This window comes from Zootoca vivipara, chromosome 11 (assembly GCF_965207765.1).
Source record: "Zootoca vivipara chromosome 11, rZooViv2.hap1.1, whole genome shotgun sequence".
Taxonomy (NCBI): Eukaryota; Metazoa; Chordata; class Lepidosauria; order Squamata; family Lacertidae; genus Zootoca; species Zootoca vivipara.
In genome coordinates, this window is record NC_142594.1 from 36,604,205 (window position 1) to 36,624,580 (window position 20,376).

A 20,376-nucleotide genomic window follows, 5' to 3' on the forward strand; every position below is an offset into this window, starting at 1 on the left:
GTGTGGGTCATAACATTTTTGCATGCCAGAATAGGTTGATTCAGACTTTTGGCAAGGGTGCTATAAACACCACAAATCATTTCTGTTTTGCAGATATTTATACCGTTTCTCCTCTTTTAAGACATAGTCATAAAATAAGCCATAGCAGGATTTTTAAGCATTCAAGGAATATAAGCCATACCCCGAAAATAAGACATAGTGATAGGCACAGCAGCAATACCGGCCGCGGCAGCAGCAGGAGGAAAAATATAAGACATCCCCTGAAAATAAGCCATAGTGTGCTTTTTTGAGGAAAAATAAATATAAGACGGTGTCTTATTTTCAGAGAAACATGGTAAGTAGTTCTGGAGCAGGTTCCAGAGAGCTGCAGACAATCAAATATTTATCCGTTAATGGCTCCAAATGTTTGCAAACCTGTTTCAGTTTTACGTAATATTTCCTGTTCACAGCATTGCCATGTAAAACATTATCTATTACCTCATGCATGGTTTGAAGCAAATGAGTATACAGTACATGGAATAAGTAGAGCTGAGCCTTATAACATTGTATGAAGATTAGATAAGTTGTATATGTTATATTTCTAGCAGGTACTTTGTATACCCCTGTGATATTTTTTCCTTCTTCATGTTTGGACGTTAACACAGATACAGAGTGTGTGTGAAGATTGGGACCTAATTTCTTGTGGAAGGCTGCAATTATGTTTTGAACATTCCTGCTATTCTGCTGCTTTTCATATTGGGAAATTGGTGTATCAAACTGTCTGGGAATTCTCTGTATAAAGTAATCCAGGACAGAATATGGGCAGCTCTTGAATAGCAAAGTAATTTTCAAGCTGAGCTATTTATGCAATGAAACAGTAGCAGACATGGTTAAATTGTTTTCTTTGGCAAGCACAAATTGGTGACTCTCTTGGGAACCACAGAGAACCTGAAATTAGGCAGGCTCTTATCTGGGTCAAGAATCCTTGGAAACTGAAAAGAAAAAAACTGTCAGAAAAAAATACCCTACTGGTCTATGAAATACTATCAAAAGCTACTGAAAGTAAGCTAAAAATATATGCTGCTTTATGCTGAAATACCATTCTAGGATACTGCACAGGAAGATATAAAAGTAATAGTGTCAGGTCTTAGATGTAAGCAACAAGAAAAGAAGCAAAAAATTCATTCATTCTTATGGAAAGGTGTGAAGAGAAAGCATTCGGCATATTTTCTTTCCCATTTCACAAACGTAGGCCCGTCAATTTCAATGTGAATTAAGAACTAGGTACAATATATAAGTGTTTTGTTTCTACTTTTGCAAAATCATTATTTAATTTATATTAGTTGTTTACAGCTTTTTGAAAATATGTAATCTTATCTTTATATGCTGTGATGTGCTAAGGAATGTGTTAGATACTTATATTGTGCTTAAATAATTTAAAATACATGCAACTTATTTGAAATGTTCTTTTTTATTGTTGAAATTATTCTATTTGTATTGTCAGAAGGCATTAAGAATAAAATGCAATTAACTTTTTATAGGTTGGGCTCATGTGGTTTGTGCTCTGTACATTCCCGAGGTGCAATTTGCAAATGTTTCTACAATGGAACCTATCGTGTTGCAGTCTGTTCCTCATGATCGCTATAATAAGGTATAATTCTACTATGACTTATTTTCTTGATATAATTTTGTATTTGAAAAATATGCTAAAACAAACAAGCATATTTTGCTTTGAAGGGCTTGTACTTCTTTAAAGAACATTTTGTATGAAAGAAAACGAGTAAAAAATGTCTTGCTGAAGTTTATAGCATGAGGCAATATCTACTTAGATATCTAATGTTTTTCATCATCAACTGATCAAATAGGTTTATAACATTTCCCGTTTTATTAGTAATCACTATATTTAGCAGCAGAGATTACTGTTGATCAGTTCCTTGACCAGTTCTTATTAAAAGCTAATTGAGAGTAGAATTGAATTTTTCAACCTTTGTTGTTGTTTGTTGTTGTTCTCTCCCTTTCTTCTTATAGCACAGTGTTCATAGTTTTGTTCTTTTGCTTTAGGGAAGTATCTGTAGTTAAACATTGTTTTGCCATTGAGAAAGTGAATGTAATATCAGCAGGAGCTCCCCACCCACTCAACTTCTTTACACATAATAGACCAGTGTAGAAATTCAGTTGGAATGTGTGTGGTGAGATTTAGATTATGCTGACTCACAAGTTATCTACAGGCGACTCCCCACTTATGCAGAGGTTACATTCTGGGGCCCCGCACACATAAATGAAATTGGCTAAAGTAGGGAGCACCCTCTAAAAACCATTTAAATGCCCTTTCTGTAGCTCTCTCTTCAATCCATACCAAAATTACTGTATCACGAAAGTAGCAGCTGCTGCTTTGCTACCCTGCACATGCAGCTGTTAGGTGGGGAGGCTGAGCAGTGTAAACAAAGCCCCACTACACCTCTTCAGGATCTCTTCAGGGTTTTCTCCACCCTCACTGACATCCTTTTCATGCTCCTGGGAGGTTCTCCTGTCTCGCCATTTCCAGGTGAATTTAATTATTTAATTATTTTCTGGTACTGCACGTATACACCGTTACACAGCAGTCAGTCATATGTAAGTGGGGGGGGGGGGGAGGAGACACCTGTATTATTGGAGTTGTGCATGCATAGAGCCCAGTAGACAAAACCAGAGTGTACAGATTAGGGGATTCAGGTCCTTGTGTGTAAACCGCTTAGAGCAGGCATCCCCAAACTTCAGCCCTCCAGATGTTTTGGACTACAATTCCCATCATCCCTGACCACTGGTCCTGTTTGCTAGGGATCATGGGAGTTGTAGGCCAAAAGATCTGGAGGGCTGCAGTTTGGGGATGCCTGGCTTAGAGGTTTTATTACAGTCAAGCGGTATATACGTTTTGGTAACGTATATACGGCTTAAAAAAGTGTGTGTGTGTGTGTATGATACCCAGCATGCAATATCATTGAGATCTTGGAGCAGGGGGGGGGAGGGTGGCAGAATAAGCCAGCATGATCCCTGCCATGTGTTTTATTGAACGTTAGCTGGGGACTGTACAGTGTTCATTGAAGATTTACCATAGTCATTTGTATGTACTCTATCTTTAACTATTTATCCAGCCTCCCATTTTCAAATGGGGGACCAGCGTATGGGGTTAGGGACAGATAGATGCAGTAGGGACATGGTTAGATGTACAGCATGGGGAGGACTTCCAGAAATCTGAGTCCTAATTTTATTTTTTTAACTTATAGTTATTTTTAATTTTGTCAGATGTCAAGCACAGTATTACAAAGCTACAGTTAAGGCTATATAAAATGTCACCCCACATAGGCCAGTTTAAAGAACTAGTTTATGATACTAGTTTCCTAAACTGGGCATTGGGGATGCAATTCAACTTTATATTACTTGAACGGCAGAACTACAGGCTGTATGGAAAAACGTTCTTGAAACTGAATGGGGTTTCAAAATTAGTTTGATACCAAGAGTTTGTTATACATAGAAAAGCCAGTTTAGTTGAGTTAGTGCAAGTTAACTTGCATTTTCAGACTTTTACTATCTTTTCTAGACATAGTTTTGTTTCTGTGGTTTCTCAACAATTCACCACCATTTATTTTCAGTTTTTGTTATGCTGTCAGTGACTACATTTCATTACATTTTTTTCATTCTCATTCATAAAAAATATTGTGGTACCTTCTGTCTACACATCATATCTTCGCTGTAAGTGTGTTTTAGTCATGAAATACGTTAAAACCATGTTGTTGTTTTTTAAAAAACCCTAAAGTCCTTGCTCCTCACAATTTGCCCAACATGTAGCTGCTGTTTTATAACATGTTCACCCTAATCCAGTGACAGTGATTCTTCAGTAGAAGAAGAATTAGTTGCTCTGTGTGTGGTTGTAATGCTCAGGTAGTTGGCACTAGAACTTGATGTTGTAAAAGCTGAACATATGATCAATAAGATCCAGTCAGGCATGTTTAGTCTACTAAACATGTCTGGATTGGGTTGATGCAGTTGATCAACAGATCATAAAGGCACATGATTTTATAATATTTGTACAAAACCATTTTGCAATGTGAACTGATATTTGAAAAACAGTTGTCTATGTGTTTGACTAAGGCCTACTCAGAGTAGACCCATTAATATATATATTTTAGGCCAGTTTATAACACTGATTCATATTGTATGTAAATTTGGAAAGTATATGCTTATATATGTTTATATGCAACTGTGGCGTTCCCACAGTTCTCTCTCTCTGTGTGAGAGACTCACTTTTTGTCCATGTGTGTGCTCTGTAGCAGATTTACGGATACGTCATACATCCATTTTGTAATCATATCTATGTCATATATGTATGGTTACAAAATGGATATATGACATTTCTGTGTGAAGGGACCCTTGGAGTCCTGTTTTTGTTTTGGTGCAGCTTTAGGCTTTGCTAAAGGTAAAGGTGAAGGTACCCCTGACCATTAGGTCCAGTTATGGACGACTTTGGGGTTGTGGCGCTCATCTCGCTCTATAGGCCGAGGGAGCTGGCGTTTGTCCGCAGACAGCTTCCAGATCATGTGGCCAGCATGACTGGCGAACCAGGCTTTGCTAGTGGGCATTTATTCGTGACTACTTAATCATTGCTGCAAACAGTATGCTGCTCAACACTGGGTCTATAGAGTAGAAACGTGGTGGGACTTGTGTGCCCTCTTTCACATCTAAAACAAAGATGAATGTCAGATACATATGGGCAAATATCTGCATGAGATTTCTGTAGTAAACTTGTCGGATAGAATACAGACTCTTACATGAAGAAAGTGGTTAGATGGATCTGTGTTTACTAATAAGATAGAGATTAGTATATGAGCATTATATGATATAAGGTAGAACAGGAGCCTGTCATTAGAGGGAGCAAATAATAGTTGGTTATGGGTTAGAATAAGAGTTCAAAATGTTTTTGAGAGAATTTGATAGACTGTAATAAGCCAGTATCAAAGTTCATTATCTTGTGGAAAGTGACTGGTTACATTAAACATTTCATGTCATGAAATTGTAATGAGATGATTAAATGAGATTGTATGTTGCTAAGGGCACCAGTATTTGAACAATGCTTTCAAAGAATCTTTTAATACATTTGTAAGCAGCCTTTGAAAGTTTCACCCTACAGTCAATACAGTCGTACCTTGGTAGTCAAACGCCTTAGTTGTCGAACAAATCGACTCCCGGTTGTCGCAAACCCGGAAGTGAGTGTTGGTTTGCAAATGTTTTTGGGAAGCCGAACATCCAGTGCGGCTTCCGCAGCTTCCGATTGGCTTCCGATTGTGCCTTGGTTTTTGAACCCTTTCGGGAGTCGAACAGACTCCCGGAATGGATTAAATGTGAGAACCAAGGTACCACTGTACAGAAGTACCACAAGTAAGACACCAACTCCTTTCAGCAGACAACCCTTGCTGTCCCCAAACTTGAAGCTTGTTGAGTTTTCAGCTGAAGAGCTAGAGGCATTGCAAGAGTTAAAATATTTGTTTGGATTAGAATTGTACTGTATTTAATAAGTACTACGGTAGGAATGCCTAACTATGCATCCTGTAAGACTGAGATTATTTTAAGAATGTAACAATTTTCTGTGAATATTAGAAATCATGTTTGAAAATTAGGTTTATTGTGAATCTCCATGCTGGTAAAGGAATTACTGAATCTGCCTAGAAGAGTGCATTTTTATGAAATCCTCTGGCAGCCATGAAACAGCCCCCATAATAGTTTTGTGATTGCTGATATGCATTTCTGGGTTTCAATTCTGCAGGGTAGCCATTGATACAAAACAGTTAATGCCAGCAACCCAAGGAAAATTGAGATAATCTTACTTCACAAGAATGTTGTCTTAGAAGTATTTTGTTCGACCTGCGAAAGCAACAGGTTTTATTGAAAAGTATTAAAATGTTAGCTTTGCATATTTTAAATAGAACTCATTTGTGTTTGTGTATCTGGGTATGTGTGTTGTATGCTGCTGGCCCTACTGGAGGTCTTCCACATTGCTACAGCGAATTTAATTAAAATAATCAGAAAATCTTAATGATACAATGATCTGAAGAAATGTAAATTATAGGGCACTTATCATGTAGCAAAGTTATTCCAGGTTTCTTTGTACAGTCCTGTTATTTACCACATCTGAGGCCTGATGTCAGTCATTGATTACCATGCAGAAACACTTTCCCAAAATGCCTTTCCTTGCCATTAACATGATATGAAGCCTCAGTAAACTCATTCTGAGTCTTCATAACCAAGGAGCTTTATTTGACAGAACCAACCTCCAGGGTAGTGTATTAATGTGGAGAAATACCATATGATAAAGAAGTAAGTTGTATTCACCCAAGGGTGGTCTGTGCATGAGGCAAGGTGAAGTCATTTGCCTCAGGCGGATCTGACCCTCTTCCCTCCCCCTCCTTGCCCCCACTGTTGTACTGCTGCCAGCGCTTTCCATGCTGTGGATCCAGTGCACTTGCCCTTGCCACTGTGTCCTTGCCATTGCTGTGGCCATTGCAGCCATAGCCACAGTTGTGGTGATGGGTCGGGCAGCAGTGACAGCGGAGGGAGGGGGCAGGGGACCAGATCTGCGGGGGGGGGGGCAGGCATCAGGGGCGTAGGCAAAATGTCTTGGGCCAGCCCTGTATTTACCAATGCTATACATAATGCAGGGACTAAGCTAGGCTTTATTTCACCCTGGTAAAAAAATTAGTTTGGCATCCTATGCACATTTGTGTACACACACAGAGAGAGACTAGGAGCCTCAATGGCATCCCTCTGGAGGCTTCACCTGGGGCAAAAAACATGGCTAGCCATCCCCCCACCCCCGAAAGCTGCGGCTCTGCATCTTGGTAGCATCGGGAACAGCTAATCCAGGGGTCCCCAGACTTACCTGGCTTTGGGCCGGTGCCCGCCGTGCCGATCGTGCGGCGGGCCGGACGGCAGGGGAGTGCACGCGCAGTGGGCCAGAGGGCGGAGGATTGCGCGCCCGTGCACATGCGCGCACACACTTACTGGCGCGGTGGCGCGCTTCCAGGTCAGAAAAATTGCCGAAAATCGTTTGTGCGCATGCGTATGGGCCTCCCCCCTACCTGGAAGTGCACCGGAAATGACCTCTTCTGGGTCGGGAGAGGCCCATACGCATGTGCACAAACGTTTTTCGGCACTTTTTTCCGATCTGGAAGTGCGCCGCCGCGCTGCACGCTGTAAGAGCGGGCGGCGGCAGCGGGCGGCGGGGGTCGTTGCGGGCCAGATTGGGAGGCCAATTGGGCCGCATCTGGCCCGCGGGCCGTAGTTTGGGGACCCCTGAGCTAATCACACAAAGCATTCTTCATAACATACAGTCTGTTTCAGAATATTGGAGTGTGAGTTAAATTAGCAGGTCTGAGAACTGAAGCACTGTTCAGTCTTGCCTTTGCTTTGTATTTACTGTAGTCGCACAAAGGAGTATTACTCTTCCTTTTGCTGCTGAATTTGAGACCATTTAAAGATAATAGTGTTCTTACTACTGTCTTATTTTCCCCAATAGACGTGTTATATATGTGATGAGCAAGGCAGAGAAAGTAAAGCAGCCACTGGCGCTTGCATGACTTGTAACAAGCATGGATGCCGCCAAGCTTTCCATGTAACATGGTAAGTAAGCAATTCCCACTTGTGTGCATTCCTGGTTTCCTCTCTCCAAGTTATATTGTTTTACTGCCCTGGTAGATGTGGCTCCATGGTGGGGCATGATTCCAGTTAAAATAATCACTTGTTATAGCATGGTTGTAGTAAGTACATTTTACTTAACCATTATTTCTATAATTCATTTTACAATTTGTGCTGCGGGAGTGCAGAAATACGGCTTGATGTCCTCCCTACTTACAAACGGCAGTAACCTTAAAACATTTTTCTGATTAGATTTTCAAGTGCATGTTTACACACTCTAAATATCTAAAGAACCTGTTTTAAGGAGCAGTTCTGTGTGTCCCTGGAAGGAGGCTGAGAGGTTGTAGGATGCTGCGGAGAGGGAGGTCTATGGGCACAGGCCTCCCTAGTACAGTATGATGGCATAAGTTCTGTTGCCGTCATTCTACTACCAGCAGTGTTCTGAGGATGGTAGAGAAACAGGGCCTTCTGGGACATATTGGGGAAGGCATTTTATCCACTTGATCCCAGACCCCATTGTTGTCCAGACATGCCAACAGAAAGGGAGAAAAACTATTTCCCCTTTCATTCCTTATTTTCCTTCCCATTAGTGTCAATGGGATGGGGGGAAAAAATAGAAGGCTGAAAGGAGGGGAGTGGAGCCTCTGCCTCCCAGCTCCTGACTTCCACCTTGACCAGCCCAAGCTGGGAGAGCTTAGGAAGTGGCATTCTCTCTACCATAGATCCCTCCCCCCTGGCAACTTTGGGATTCCTCTTCTAAATATTTTGTTGAGCAGTTACATTTTCCATCTTCAGTATCTGATTTCTTCCTCTCTTTTTCTTCTTCTCAGTGCACAGTTTGCAGGACTTCTTTGTGAAGAAGAAGGCAATGGTGCAGATAACGTCCAGTATTGTGGCTACTGTAAATACCATTTCAGTAAGCTGGTAAGAATCTGTTGAATTTAGTGTTTCAAACACTGTATTTTACTAATAACATGTACACCTAACAATTAGCCACTAACAAGGTGTTGCTTTTACTAAATAGTGACTAAAATGTAATCTTGTGGCCATTTAAATTTTTTTAGTGAATGGCAATTTTGACTTTCCAGTTTTATTTCATAGTGAATTTAATCTTTGTTATGAGATTAGCCTGAGGAACACCCACATTTTAATACAAGATGTGTACCTTGCCTTATAAAGAAAAAGCTTCCTGACTAAATCAGACAGCCATCCAGTCCATCGGTCTTACAGCAGTGCCCCCCCCACCCCAGATATCTCTGGGAAGCCCCAGATCAGAACATGATGGTAATAGCCATGCACTGATCTCTGTCCCCTATAGCTAGTAAGGTTCCTTTTTAGCTATCATAATAATAGCAACTAGCTGGCTTCCTGATTCTCTTGCTCTTATTTTAACTAATACTTAAAAAAATAGCAAATCCCCCCACTTGTTTTATGTACATTTGGTTTGTCAGACACTTTTTATTGTGTCCCTCACTATGTTTCAATTCAGGCAAGCCCTGCAATTTTTGAAAGAAAAATTCTTGACTTTTATAGCATTCTTTATTATTTGCATTGTTTATGTGCCACCCTAAAACAAAAACTATCTGCGCTGCTTTGAACATAAAAATACACATTACAATAAAAGTATAATAAAAACACAGCAATAAAATCAGAACATTGGAATAAAAGTCCACTGAATTAAATAATATTCAAAACACAATGTTCAAAGGCATGGGAAAATTAGGAGGTATTTCTTGGTGGGGAGGAAAAATCTACCAGAGGAGGTGTGAGGCAGACCTCTCTAGAAACTGAATTCAACAAGTGCTACTGGTACAAAGGACCCTTTCTTAATACTGCTATTTAACTACCCTTGCATCTTTTCAGATTTATTGGTGCCTTTTTTCACCTGTTGTAGCTATTATTAAAGAAGTTTAAAATAATTTCAAAGCTTCTTGAAGTGATTTGGCTCGCCCAACTATATATGTTTTAGCTTACTTTTACCTAATAATAATCAATAATAATATTAATGTTAATTCCCCGTTTTACAGTTTAAGACGACTAAGGGAATTTTTGGTGATTTTTCATATTCACTATATTTAAGCATGATTGTATTGTGTTCATTGTTTGCATCTTCTGCCAGATCCTATTCACCTTTTGGAATTAAATACATAGATTTTATTTTTGGTGAGTTCCATGATTGACCATCCCATCTGGAGTCATTTATTGTCTCTAGAAAATTTGTGCCTATTGTGATATGATTCCCCCCACCCCCAGAGAAATTTCATGGAGTTAAAGTCTCCTGTTATAATATTTCCAACCTTAGCTGCATCCCTGATAACCTTTTTTGTAATTTAGCCTATTTTACAAGCCTAAATGGGAGTAAGTCTAACTGGATTCAATGAGACTTGCTTCAGAACAGGCATGCATAGGATTTATGCTGTCAGTCACTATTAGAGCAATGGCCATATATTATTATTTTTACTTGGATTTTGGGGATAAACTTTATGTTCTAATTTTTCTAATTTATTCAGTTAAATAATGCCATTTCTTAAAAATTGTATGTGAGGATAATCACATGCTGTTGACTTTTCAGTATTCTCATAGGTTTCTGATGCAGCAAATATTGCTATGTTTTCTTCCAATTCCGAGCTTCCTAATTTATTTATTTTGTCCTTCTCCTAAAATTATGTTTCTGTGTAGGATTTCAAGTGACATTTGAGTGTTTCTGAACAGCTCCCATTAGTTTCTGTGCTTGCTGTCAGTTTCTGTTCTATCTGTACTCTGAGGGTGTAGATTAAGGCTCCAGATTGTTCCATTGCTGCCACATCTCTACCTGCATGACACCTGACATCAGGTGTGGGCAGGTGGGCATGGTTTGGGGGAAAGTGCCTTGTGAGCCAAATTTGGTCCCATGTTGGGCCTGATTTGACCTGAAGGCCACTGCTTCTCCCCACCCTTGATATAGAATAACAGCTGTAAAGTTGGGCTTTATAACCTATGATTTAAATGCTAGATTCTGATTCCTTTGGGATTCAAGATAAACAAGTGTTGTCAATGCAGAATGTGATCCAGAGACGTGGAATGAATCTGATTTAACTTATTCATAAGCTATATATACTTCATAGCTGACTAGTGAGGATTCTGCTGTGTATACAGCCCCCCCCCCACTCTAGCATATTAAAGTGTTAGACCTGAATTTGGTGTTTCTCAGATCTCGCAGGCAATGGACCCTCAGTAGGATGCCTGCTTGGTCCCTCCCCTTCCCAGAACACACTTAAGTTCTGCAAAAGTTTCCTTTCCCTTCTGATCTTCACTTGCTACTACTGTAAACCCTCCTGACTTCCCACTTTCTTTGCCTGGATTTTTCCCTGCTTTGCCATGTGGATTTAGTCATCTTGCTTGCATTTCATCGTTTGCTCATAGATACCTTTTTGTCTTCTCTTGTCTTGATCTATGGTCAGAACCGGGATAGGAATAGCAGCTCAGAATTGCTTGCCTCCCTGTAGCACTAGTATCAGCAGGAGGACTGTTTATTCTATTATCAGTAAATGCTAGAAACAACTATAACTGGAGTTGCCTTGGCTACTTGCTTTGCTTGAACACTAGTACTAGGGATTAGGATTTTATTCTGTTCTTTTCTCCTCCCTGACAGCCTTAATATTTTATAAGGATCTCTGATCAAAGTGGAGTTAAGGTTTCAAATTCCACATCATAAGCAGGAATAACTCCACTGATTCAGTTGTTTGCATTTGACTACTGTACTTTCATTGATAGAAAAATAAGGTTATCTATGTAAAATGAGTACTGATGTTAATATCTCACAGTTTACTAATGGCACAGCCAAGACTCTATAAACCTGCATGTCTGAGATCATGCAGTGGAGCTGACAGTATGGCTTCTGATGTAATATGTGCATTTTTAAAAGTTTGTGTATAGTAAGGGGACTGGACCCTTTCTATCTCCAGTCCACTCAGCAGTCAAATTTTGGATGTTCTGTTTGCATATTGGTGTACACAGCCACAACCTAAAATGTGCAACTTGTAAATTTCAGTTTTGTGGTATATAGGGCCGACTTGTGTTAGACTTTATGCAGTGGTGAACGGTGCTGCCTGGCTGCATGGGGCAGCACCCCCTGGGGGTGGGGCATTGCGCCAGGACGAGCCAGGACGGACTGTGCATGTCCGCACATGCACAGTCCGTCTGGGTTGGCGCTGCTGCTCTGCTCAGCTGGCGTGCTCTGAAGCAGAGTGGGTTGCTGGGCGGCAGTTTGCCACCTGGCAACCCGCTCCGTAGCGCATTCTGCTTCTTCCTGCTTGGGCGGAGGAGGCGAGGGGCAGGCCAGGGGCCGGGGGCACTGCCCCCGTGCTGCCTCCACCAGAGTAGAGCTAGGGGTGGTCCGCCCCCTTCGCCCCTCCCTTGCTACGCGCCTGACTTTATGCACATAGACTCCTATGCAAACATGATATCTAATGAGCAGCTGTCATGCAGATCCAGGGGCATGAAAGTACAACCACCTATTCTCTTTGAGAATATAAGGAAAGCCCTGTTGGATCAAGGCAGAGACCCATCTAGTCCAGCCAGATGCCTATGGGCTGCCTGCAAACAGGACCTGAAATAAAGAGTCCTCTCCTCTCCTGTCGTTTCCAGAAGCTGGTATTTAGAAGCATGGCTGCCTCTGACTGTGGAGGCAGACCATTGTTATCATGACTACTAGCCACTGATAGCTGTATCATCCATTAATTTGTCTACTCCTCTTTTAAAGCCATCCAAGTTGGTGGCCATCACTGCTTACTGTGGAAGTTAGTTCCATAGTTTAACTATGCATTGCACTTTCTTTTAACTGTCCCAAAATTTCCAACATTCATTGGAATGCTGCAAATTTTAGTGTTGGAATGCTGCACGTTTTAGTGTTATGTGTTTAGTGTTATGAAAGAGGGAGAAAAACATTTTTTCCATTTCCTCCATGCCATGCATAATTTTATGAATTTCTATCATGTCACCTCTTTCTCACCTTTCCTATGATTTAAAAAGTCCAAAATGTTGCAACTTCCTCATAGGGGAGTTTTTCCAACCCTTTGATCTTTTTGGTCGCAGTTTTCTGAAACTTTTCTAATTCTACAATACACTTTTTGAAATGAAGCAACCAGAACTAGTATTCCAAATGTGGTCATACCATAGATTTGTATAACGGCAGTATGATATTGGCAGTTTTATTTTCCATTCCTTTCCGAATGATCCCTAGTATGGAATTTGCAGTTTTCACAGCTGTTGCCCACCAGGTAAACATTTTAATTGAGCTATTCATTATAATCTCAAGGTCTCTTTCCTGGTCACTTGGTGCCAGCTCAGACCTCAGGAGTGTGTGTGTGTGTGTGTGTGTGTGTGTGTGTGTGTGTGTGTGTAAGATTTCTTTTGTACCAACATGCAAATTTTTATACTTGTTTACATTGAATTACTATTGCCATTTTTCTGTCCATTCGCTCAGTTAGTTTTAGTGACCCTGAACAATTTTTTATTATCAGCAAACATTGCCACTTCACTGCTCACTCCTAATTCTAAATTGTTTATGAACAAATAAAGAGGTACAGGTCCCAATACTGATCCCGGGCGGCCTCCACTTTCTACAACTGCCATTTATTTCTGATCCACAAGAGGACCTTTCCTTTTATTCCATGACTGTTAAGCTTGGTCAGGAGTCAGAGTTTTTTGAGAGTCCATGTACACATTATCTGTATGCTTGCTATCTCTCACAAAGACCCAAAATAGGTTAGTAAGACAGGACTTGCCGTTGCAGAAGCCATGTTGGCTCTGCTTCAGCAAGGCTTGTTTTTCTATATGCTTCATTATTTTATCTTTGACAATTCTTTCCACCATTTTTCCTGGGATAAACGTTAAGCTATTTGGCCTGTAATTTCCAGGATTCTCCCAGTTCCCTTTTAAGAAATTGGTGTACACTGGCTGCTTTCTAGTTCTCAGGGACAAGTTATATATTTTTGTTAGAATATCAACAATTTCACATTTGAGTTCTTTGAGAAACTTGCAAGTGAAGGCCATCCAGACCAAGTGATCTATTAGGTGTAAAACTTCATCTCTTAGCAGCACTATCTGCCTCAGACATCTTTGCACTAGTAGCTCTCATAACCTCTGTATAGATCAGTAGTTGCCGTAGAATCATTACAATTTTTCAAATTTCTGTGGCTTTCCTTGTTATGGAATGATGCCTGAAAAAGTACAGGATGAGGCTTTTTAAGTGGTTGGGCTTCTAATAACAAAAGGCACAGCTTTCCCCATGAACTCTCAATTCATGTATTTAAACACCTGTTGTTCTGCAGCATTTTATAAATCCCCACTTTTCTCCAGTCAGTGACATGATACCTTGAAACAATAAAATTCATGCACGGCAGAAAGTCCACAGAAAAATACGTTACTCAAGTAAGAAAGAGAGCATTAATTGAATGGTTGCAGAATTCTCCAGTGTAAATAAATCTTCAAACTTGCATTTTCTGGTTTTCAATGCATAGAAAAAATTGAATTGTGCATTATTTTCTTCAGCACTATAAAAGTACAAGTAAATAATGTGCCAGAATTATATTGAGGATTATTGAGGCTACAGTTGTTGAAGCATTTATTTGTTATTTTTAAGCACTATGCAAATAAATACTGCATAGATAATAAAAAACACAAGTCTAATATAAATTCTGCTTCTTGGGAAATGTTTTAATACTTGGATTGTCTCTTTAAATATTGCTACTTTTTAAAAGGTATGATTACCTAGAACTACTGTTGATTCTGAAATGGGTTGATTCTGACGCAGCTACTCTTTAGCTGTTTAACTGTCGGCTTCAATGTGCAAATGAATAGAAGTTGCTAATTCTTTAGGCCAGGAACTACTAATAGGTGCTGTTTATTTAAGTTGGAAAGAGTTTTCCTCACAGAAGCATGTCTTAATATATGCAAATTCAGCAAAATAATGCTTTTAATCTTATGATACTGACTTTATTAAAGGTACCTTTACAAATAGTGGCAGTGAAGATAGCAGGGTTTTTATTCTTGTCTTTTCATACTCCTCAGAACAGCTTTGTTTAGATTATGAGTGTTTTGGTTAGCTCTGGAGTTATGAATTTGTGTTTTGATTGATAAGGTGCTTGTCAGACATGGTATAGATGGCTTTTATGTATATTCATTTCATGAATATATATATGTATGTATGTATGTATATATATTTTCTCTTTTTAGAAAAAGAGCAAACGGGCATCTAATAGGTCATATGATCAAAGTTTAAGTGATTCTTCCTCTCACTCTCAGGATAAGCACCATGAGAAAGAGAAAAAAGTAAGTGGATCTGTTATATAACACATCTGCTTTTATTGTGTTAGCACCTTCTAAATGTTTAATCAGTAATCATTAAATGTATGAGGATGTTTGGTTTCTTCAGTGTGGGAAACAGCTATTTTAATACTGTGTGCATGTTGATCCAGTGATAACAAGACCTAGTGGAGGAGCTCTCCTTTTTGTTCCTTACATTTCATTCTACCAGTGTCCTTGTTTCAAGTTGCGGGGAAAGGGGATTAGAGTAGGGTTTCTTGCATGCAATTGATTTTTTTTTTATAGATTTTGTCATATTATAGTGAAGCTGGTTTTCATTTGACTATACGAATAGCATATTAGTTCTTAAAAATATCAGTTTCTGCATATCTTATTATTGCAATCTTTCATGTACCCATTTCACTTCTGTTGAAGAAAGCTAGCTAGAAGTTGTTGGCTGATCTTTTGGTGGTACTTGCAGTCTTTTCTGCATTGTAATTACATACAAGATGCTATTATCATTCATATGGAAATTTGTAATCTCAGTAAATTGTAAAAAATAAATCACTAAAGACTAATTGCATCTCTGTTGACTTGTTCTTCTTATACTTTGATTTTAGATAGTTTAGGGAAGAAGGTTGATTCAGTGTTGGTAAGTGAATACTTGCAAATTTTTGGCTCACAATACCAAATTTATAATTGCTTTAAGTTATTTGTTTTCCATTGCATAGAACTAAAGCAGCAGATATAATTCAAACCTCCATAAGAGGAGAGTAGACTCTGTCTGGATATTCCAAGCCCATGTTCAGTGTTACCTTGTTTTGTGAACTATTTTGTTGGGGAAACGACTCTGCTTTTCCAACCTAGTCATATTTGCTAGGATACAGAAAGGTATACATTAAAGTCAGCTCAGCTTCTTGCTGGTGATGTAGGATGGGGCACAATCCTGAAATTGTATTTCATAAAATGTAATTAGCAAATAAGTGAATCTATAAAATTCCAGTCAATCTGAGTAGTTTCAAGTTGTATCAGTCATAAATATGACTTCTGTAGAGGATGAAGTATGATAAGCTGCCCATAGATATTGTTGTAGGTAGAACGATCCTATAGTGGAAAAGAATGTGGCTAACATACTTTTAAATTAGATTCACTTTAATACCGTCTGCAACTAACAAGTAGTATGTTTCTACAGACAGACACAGTGGAAGTGAAGGGGCCAGTTCTGTTCCAGGAAATAGCTTTGAGAGTACAGGGTTTCTGAATCAAGGCAAAAAAACAACAACGTTTTAGGCCACCAGAGTAAGAAGTCAAGGCAGGGTAAAGCCTCTGGGTTATGGCAATGCAAGGGTTTCAAGATTCATTGGCACCCTGAATAACTCAATGCAAAACTCAGGCTAGAGACTCCATAACAGTAGAGATTAAATGTTGCCTGAGCATGGCAGATTTTCAGACTTAATAGAAGCTGTAGCTCTATCTGAGTTACTAGTTTCACCTTAAGTGAGACAAGGCCTGCCTTGACAGATTGGGAGAGTTTGTGGTTCTGTTAAGACTTCTGAGTTGGAGTTCTCTGAGTCAGAGGAGGGAAAGTGACTGGCATAATAGACTCCTCTTTCATTAGTATTTCTGGACAGGTCTTCTCAGAGGTCTAGAGAGGCCTGGGCCACTTCCAACTTTTGTGACTTCCAACTTTTGTGACCTCTACTCTGAATAAAAACTAGAAACAATGAGTCAACACACTAAAACAAAAGAATACAACCCTTCCCCCTCCCTATTCAACAACCAAAAAAACTGTTTCCTTCAGACTCAGAGCAAGAAATACAAAGGAAACTCTCTTCTCAAATATTTAGGCTGCAATCCTAATCCCAATGGAAGTAACCTCCATTGAATTCAATATAATGTATTTCTTATGGTTAGCATTACCCTTAAAATCAACAGCCTCTCTGCACATGTGTGCAAGTGCACAAGGGCTCTTTGGATCCCAGCCATAGATAACCCTAATTATCCTAATGATGCAGAAAGAGGCACAGTAGCTGTGTGTTGACATTTCCATCTTAGAAGTAGGTAGAAGGCCAAAAATTAGAGGCTTTCTCAAGATTATTAACCAAGGCTCTTGGTCTTGCCTCCCTCACCATGTCTCTAGGCCATACATAATATGAATAAGTTTTTATCCTGGGATTCTAGTTACGTTCCCCCCACCTTTCTGAGCAGTTTGAATATCCTTGTGCATTTGTCACACCAAGTTATTGACTACTAATCAGTTTTTTCCACTTTTGCACGGAGGGGGGTATTCGTGATACTCAGTTGTATTTTAAATGTATGGATGTTTTAATATTCTGTTACTAAAGCTAACAGCATTAGAATAATAGAACCTAATAGTGAGTTCATTCCTGGAGTGTAGATCCTTGTGGCACCATCCATGCATATGGGGGAATCCAAAAGGAACAAATTGCCAGTTAATCAGGCTCAGTGGTCACAGAAGAGTGCCTTTTTTAGGAGGAGTAATGCAAAACGGGGGATGGAGAGAAATTGGATATAGAATATCCTGGGAAAGGGCATAGCTGGCTGGCTGGAGCCCTTAACAGAAGCACTGCACACTGCCAAATGTTCTTGCAGGTCCCCTTGTATAGAACATTGCTGGAGTCTGCTTGTCTGTTGGGTAGTTTCTAAACCATTTTAAACTGATTTTAGCCTGAGAGCTAAGTTTTTAAAGTAAACAATTTCTTCTTAACAGTAGCAATTGCAAAGAAATCTGTTTTATATAATTTCTGTTTACAAAATTTCAAAATTCCTTATAGATGAATTTAAGTTTTGAAAATGTCATGATTCTTCCATAATTGCAAACATGAGAGACAGGTTTTACAGTTAAAAGACTATGCTGTGTTGCAGTGGAGGAGCAGGCATTAATGAACTGTTCATTTTAGTGTGTATCCTTCTTCAAGTCATAATGAAAACGTGGGTGGGAAACTCCTTGCTACACTTGTTCAACAAGCATTTCCAGCTCTTTGGAAGAGCTGCCAAGTGAAGACAACATGTAGTATGTGAACAAAATAAAACTGACTGAGCAACCAACCAAAACGATACTATAACATTTTTCCCCTTATTTAAAACTTTGTTGCTGTGAAATGCTTCTCTTTGTATTGCACTAAAGAAAATATTGATGCTGCAGATAGAATGAAGAATTCATTGTCCAGTAGCAAATATATTGTGTTAGATGTGCCAGAAAGTCATTTAAGGGTTTATGGTAGGACTTAAGATCTCCCTGTTACATTCCACTGGCTATAAAATTGGTGCCTTTAGAAGGGGAAAGAGCCTAACTACCAGTTGATATTATGTTTGGGGTATGTCTTTGTATGCTGAAGTGTCCTTATTTTGATGCTGGAGGTTTTTGGGCGGGGGGGGGGGGAATGGAGATACTTTTGAAGTCCTCTTGGTCTCCCTTTTGTCTGTGGAACTGCGCATATAGATTTGTTGTGTCACTTTCTTTCATTGATTGATGAACTAGCTGGCTTTATAGGGATGGCTATTTACATTTGGGTCACTGTTTATTCTTTATTATAATTAATGGTAGTATCATAGCTGATTTGCTCTCATCTCATAGCTGTTGTTGATGGGTTTTTTTGTTTTTTTTAAATGGATGCTTGTTCTTAAGAGTTTTAGGTGAAATTTATGGTCCAGTGTGTATAATTCAGCTGTTTACATTTTATTATATGCAGATGATGCTGTTTTAACCTTGCAAACCCACTTGGGACTTAGATGATTTACAAATTATTGCAGATTGTTATTGAAACAAATATTAACTATGAGAAGTAAAAAATTAATGGTCTTTCCAAAAGGGAAGGCCAAGTATTTTTCGGCCATGGGTATGGATAAGTATCTTGGGATCTTGTTTCATGAATCTACCAGTTAGGAAGTGTAGGCAAAGCATACAATAATAACATTAATTGGATTTTTCTACACAAAAGGAAGTAAAAATTTTCCAGCAACCATATGTATGTAGGCTGCAAAAAGTTGTGACCCAGATTTTGTTTGGAGCCTCAATCTTGTTTCCAGGACTCAGCTTTTCTTTGGAAGGAATTCAGTCTTCCTTTCTTAGAACTATACCTAAATGTGTTGCTGGTACTGCTTTTAATTTGGAAGTCAGTTTTAGCTCATTAAGTAACTTGGCATGGACATATTCAATTCATTATTGCCTTCAAATTTGCTCCTTTACCTCTTCCAACTCTTTGGTCTGTCAGGTGCTGCTTTGTGTCTTTCTGGAAAAGCGAGTTAAGTGGAAAAAACTGCTGTTGGTTGTTCTCCTGTTTTCTGCTCTCACTGGAATTAGTAGTTGAATAGAGAATAAATATATAGGCGGGCAAGAGCTACATCTATTAGCTAGTGGAACATCTACTGTACGTCATTGGTCTTGGCTTCATCTGCTTCTAATAATGGTGTGTCAATACAGTACTAATGCCTCAGTACAGAAGAGTATTTTATTGGACCATTTTAATATTAATTCTTCAAAGAGTTTAGAGGGCAGAATTGCTAGATAGTTTTCATTTAAAGATAGAGGCTGTCCATGTAACCACACAGACTGAAACAGTCTCATGTGTTCTTTTACTGTAGTTTTTATCAGGAGCTTAGAGAATGTATTGTATATCCTTTTATAAGACAGCTTCCTAGTTGATCTTATTACAGAGCAGGTGGCAAAATATCTGAATGGTGTCATATTTCTTGTTCTTAGATTTTCAGGTTTTAAACAGTTTGCTTCAATGTGGCTGCAAATTTGTCTTTTGTCTTTTGACCTGTTAACCATAATAAACACCTGAATATCTAATTTAGGTGTCATTGCTATATATATGGTTTTGCTTTATGTTTTTGCTATTGTCATTTGCTAGAAGTTTGCCTTTTCAAATCATCGTATTTATTTATTGCAGTATTGATATTTTACTTTATGAAATTTGTATACCACCCTTCATCCATAGTTCTCAGGGCAGTTCACAGCAATAGGCTGTAATGCTTTCTTGAGGGCAGAGGAAGTCTTATAATGAAGAGCACATCCTTTGATAAGTGGTATATTCATTGTTGAATTGTTTCTTCTTAATATCTGCAACACTTGACTTTTCTGTATGCAGGGCAGTGATGGAATCTACTATATTTTGGTCCAAGGCACCAACAAGGTAACTGGCAGTGTTGGATCTCCAGTAGCAGTGGGAGGAACTCCCCTCAGGTTGTGGGTATGGTGGCTGCTGCAATAAGCAAATGACTAATTGGTTGACCATGGTGTTAAGAAGGCGTAAACTGTACTGTTGGTTCAGTGAGAGGGAGTTGATCAGGTCTGAACAGCAACTAATGCGATTGATTTCTACCCCACAGCTCTGGAAAGCTATGGAACTTTATATTCTTTCCATGATTCCTTTCCTCCTCAAACCAACTCTGACTCTAGGAACAAACTGTTTCTGAGATTCT

The 20,376-nt window shown here is 39.2% G+C and overlaps 1 protein-coding gene across 12 annotated transcripts in view; it reads left to right on the top strand.

Annotated features, from left to right (window-relative positions):
• MLLT10 (MLLT10 histone lysine methyltransferase DOT1L cofactor) overlaps positions 1–20,376 on the top strand; it is a 107,579-nt gene that overhangs the window by 18,973 nt on the left and 68,230 nt on the right. For 6 of the 12 annotated variants that reach the window (XM_035129304.3, XM_035129308.3, XM_035129310.3 and 3 more), the window contains 4 exons: positions 1,521–1,630; positions 7,526–7,629; positions 8,475–8,568; positions 14,860–14,955. In XM_035129304.3, coding sequence (XP_034985195.3) covers positions 1,521–1,630; positions 7,526–7,629; positions 8,475–8,568; positions 14,860–14,955 — 404 coding nt within the window. The remainder of the gene's footprint in view (positions 1–1,520; positions 1,631–7,525; positions 7,630–8,474; positions 8,569–14,859; positions 14,956–20,376) is intronic. The other 6 variants (XM_035129307.3, XM_035129309.3, XM_088653918.1 and 3 more) reach the window with 1 other exon arrangement.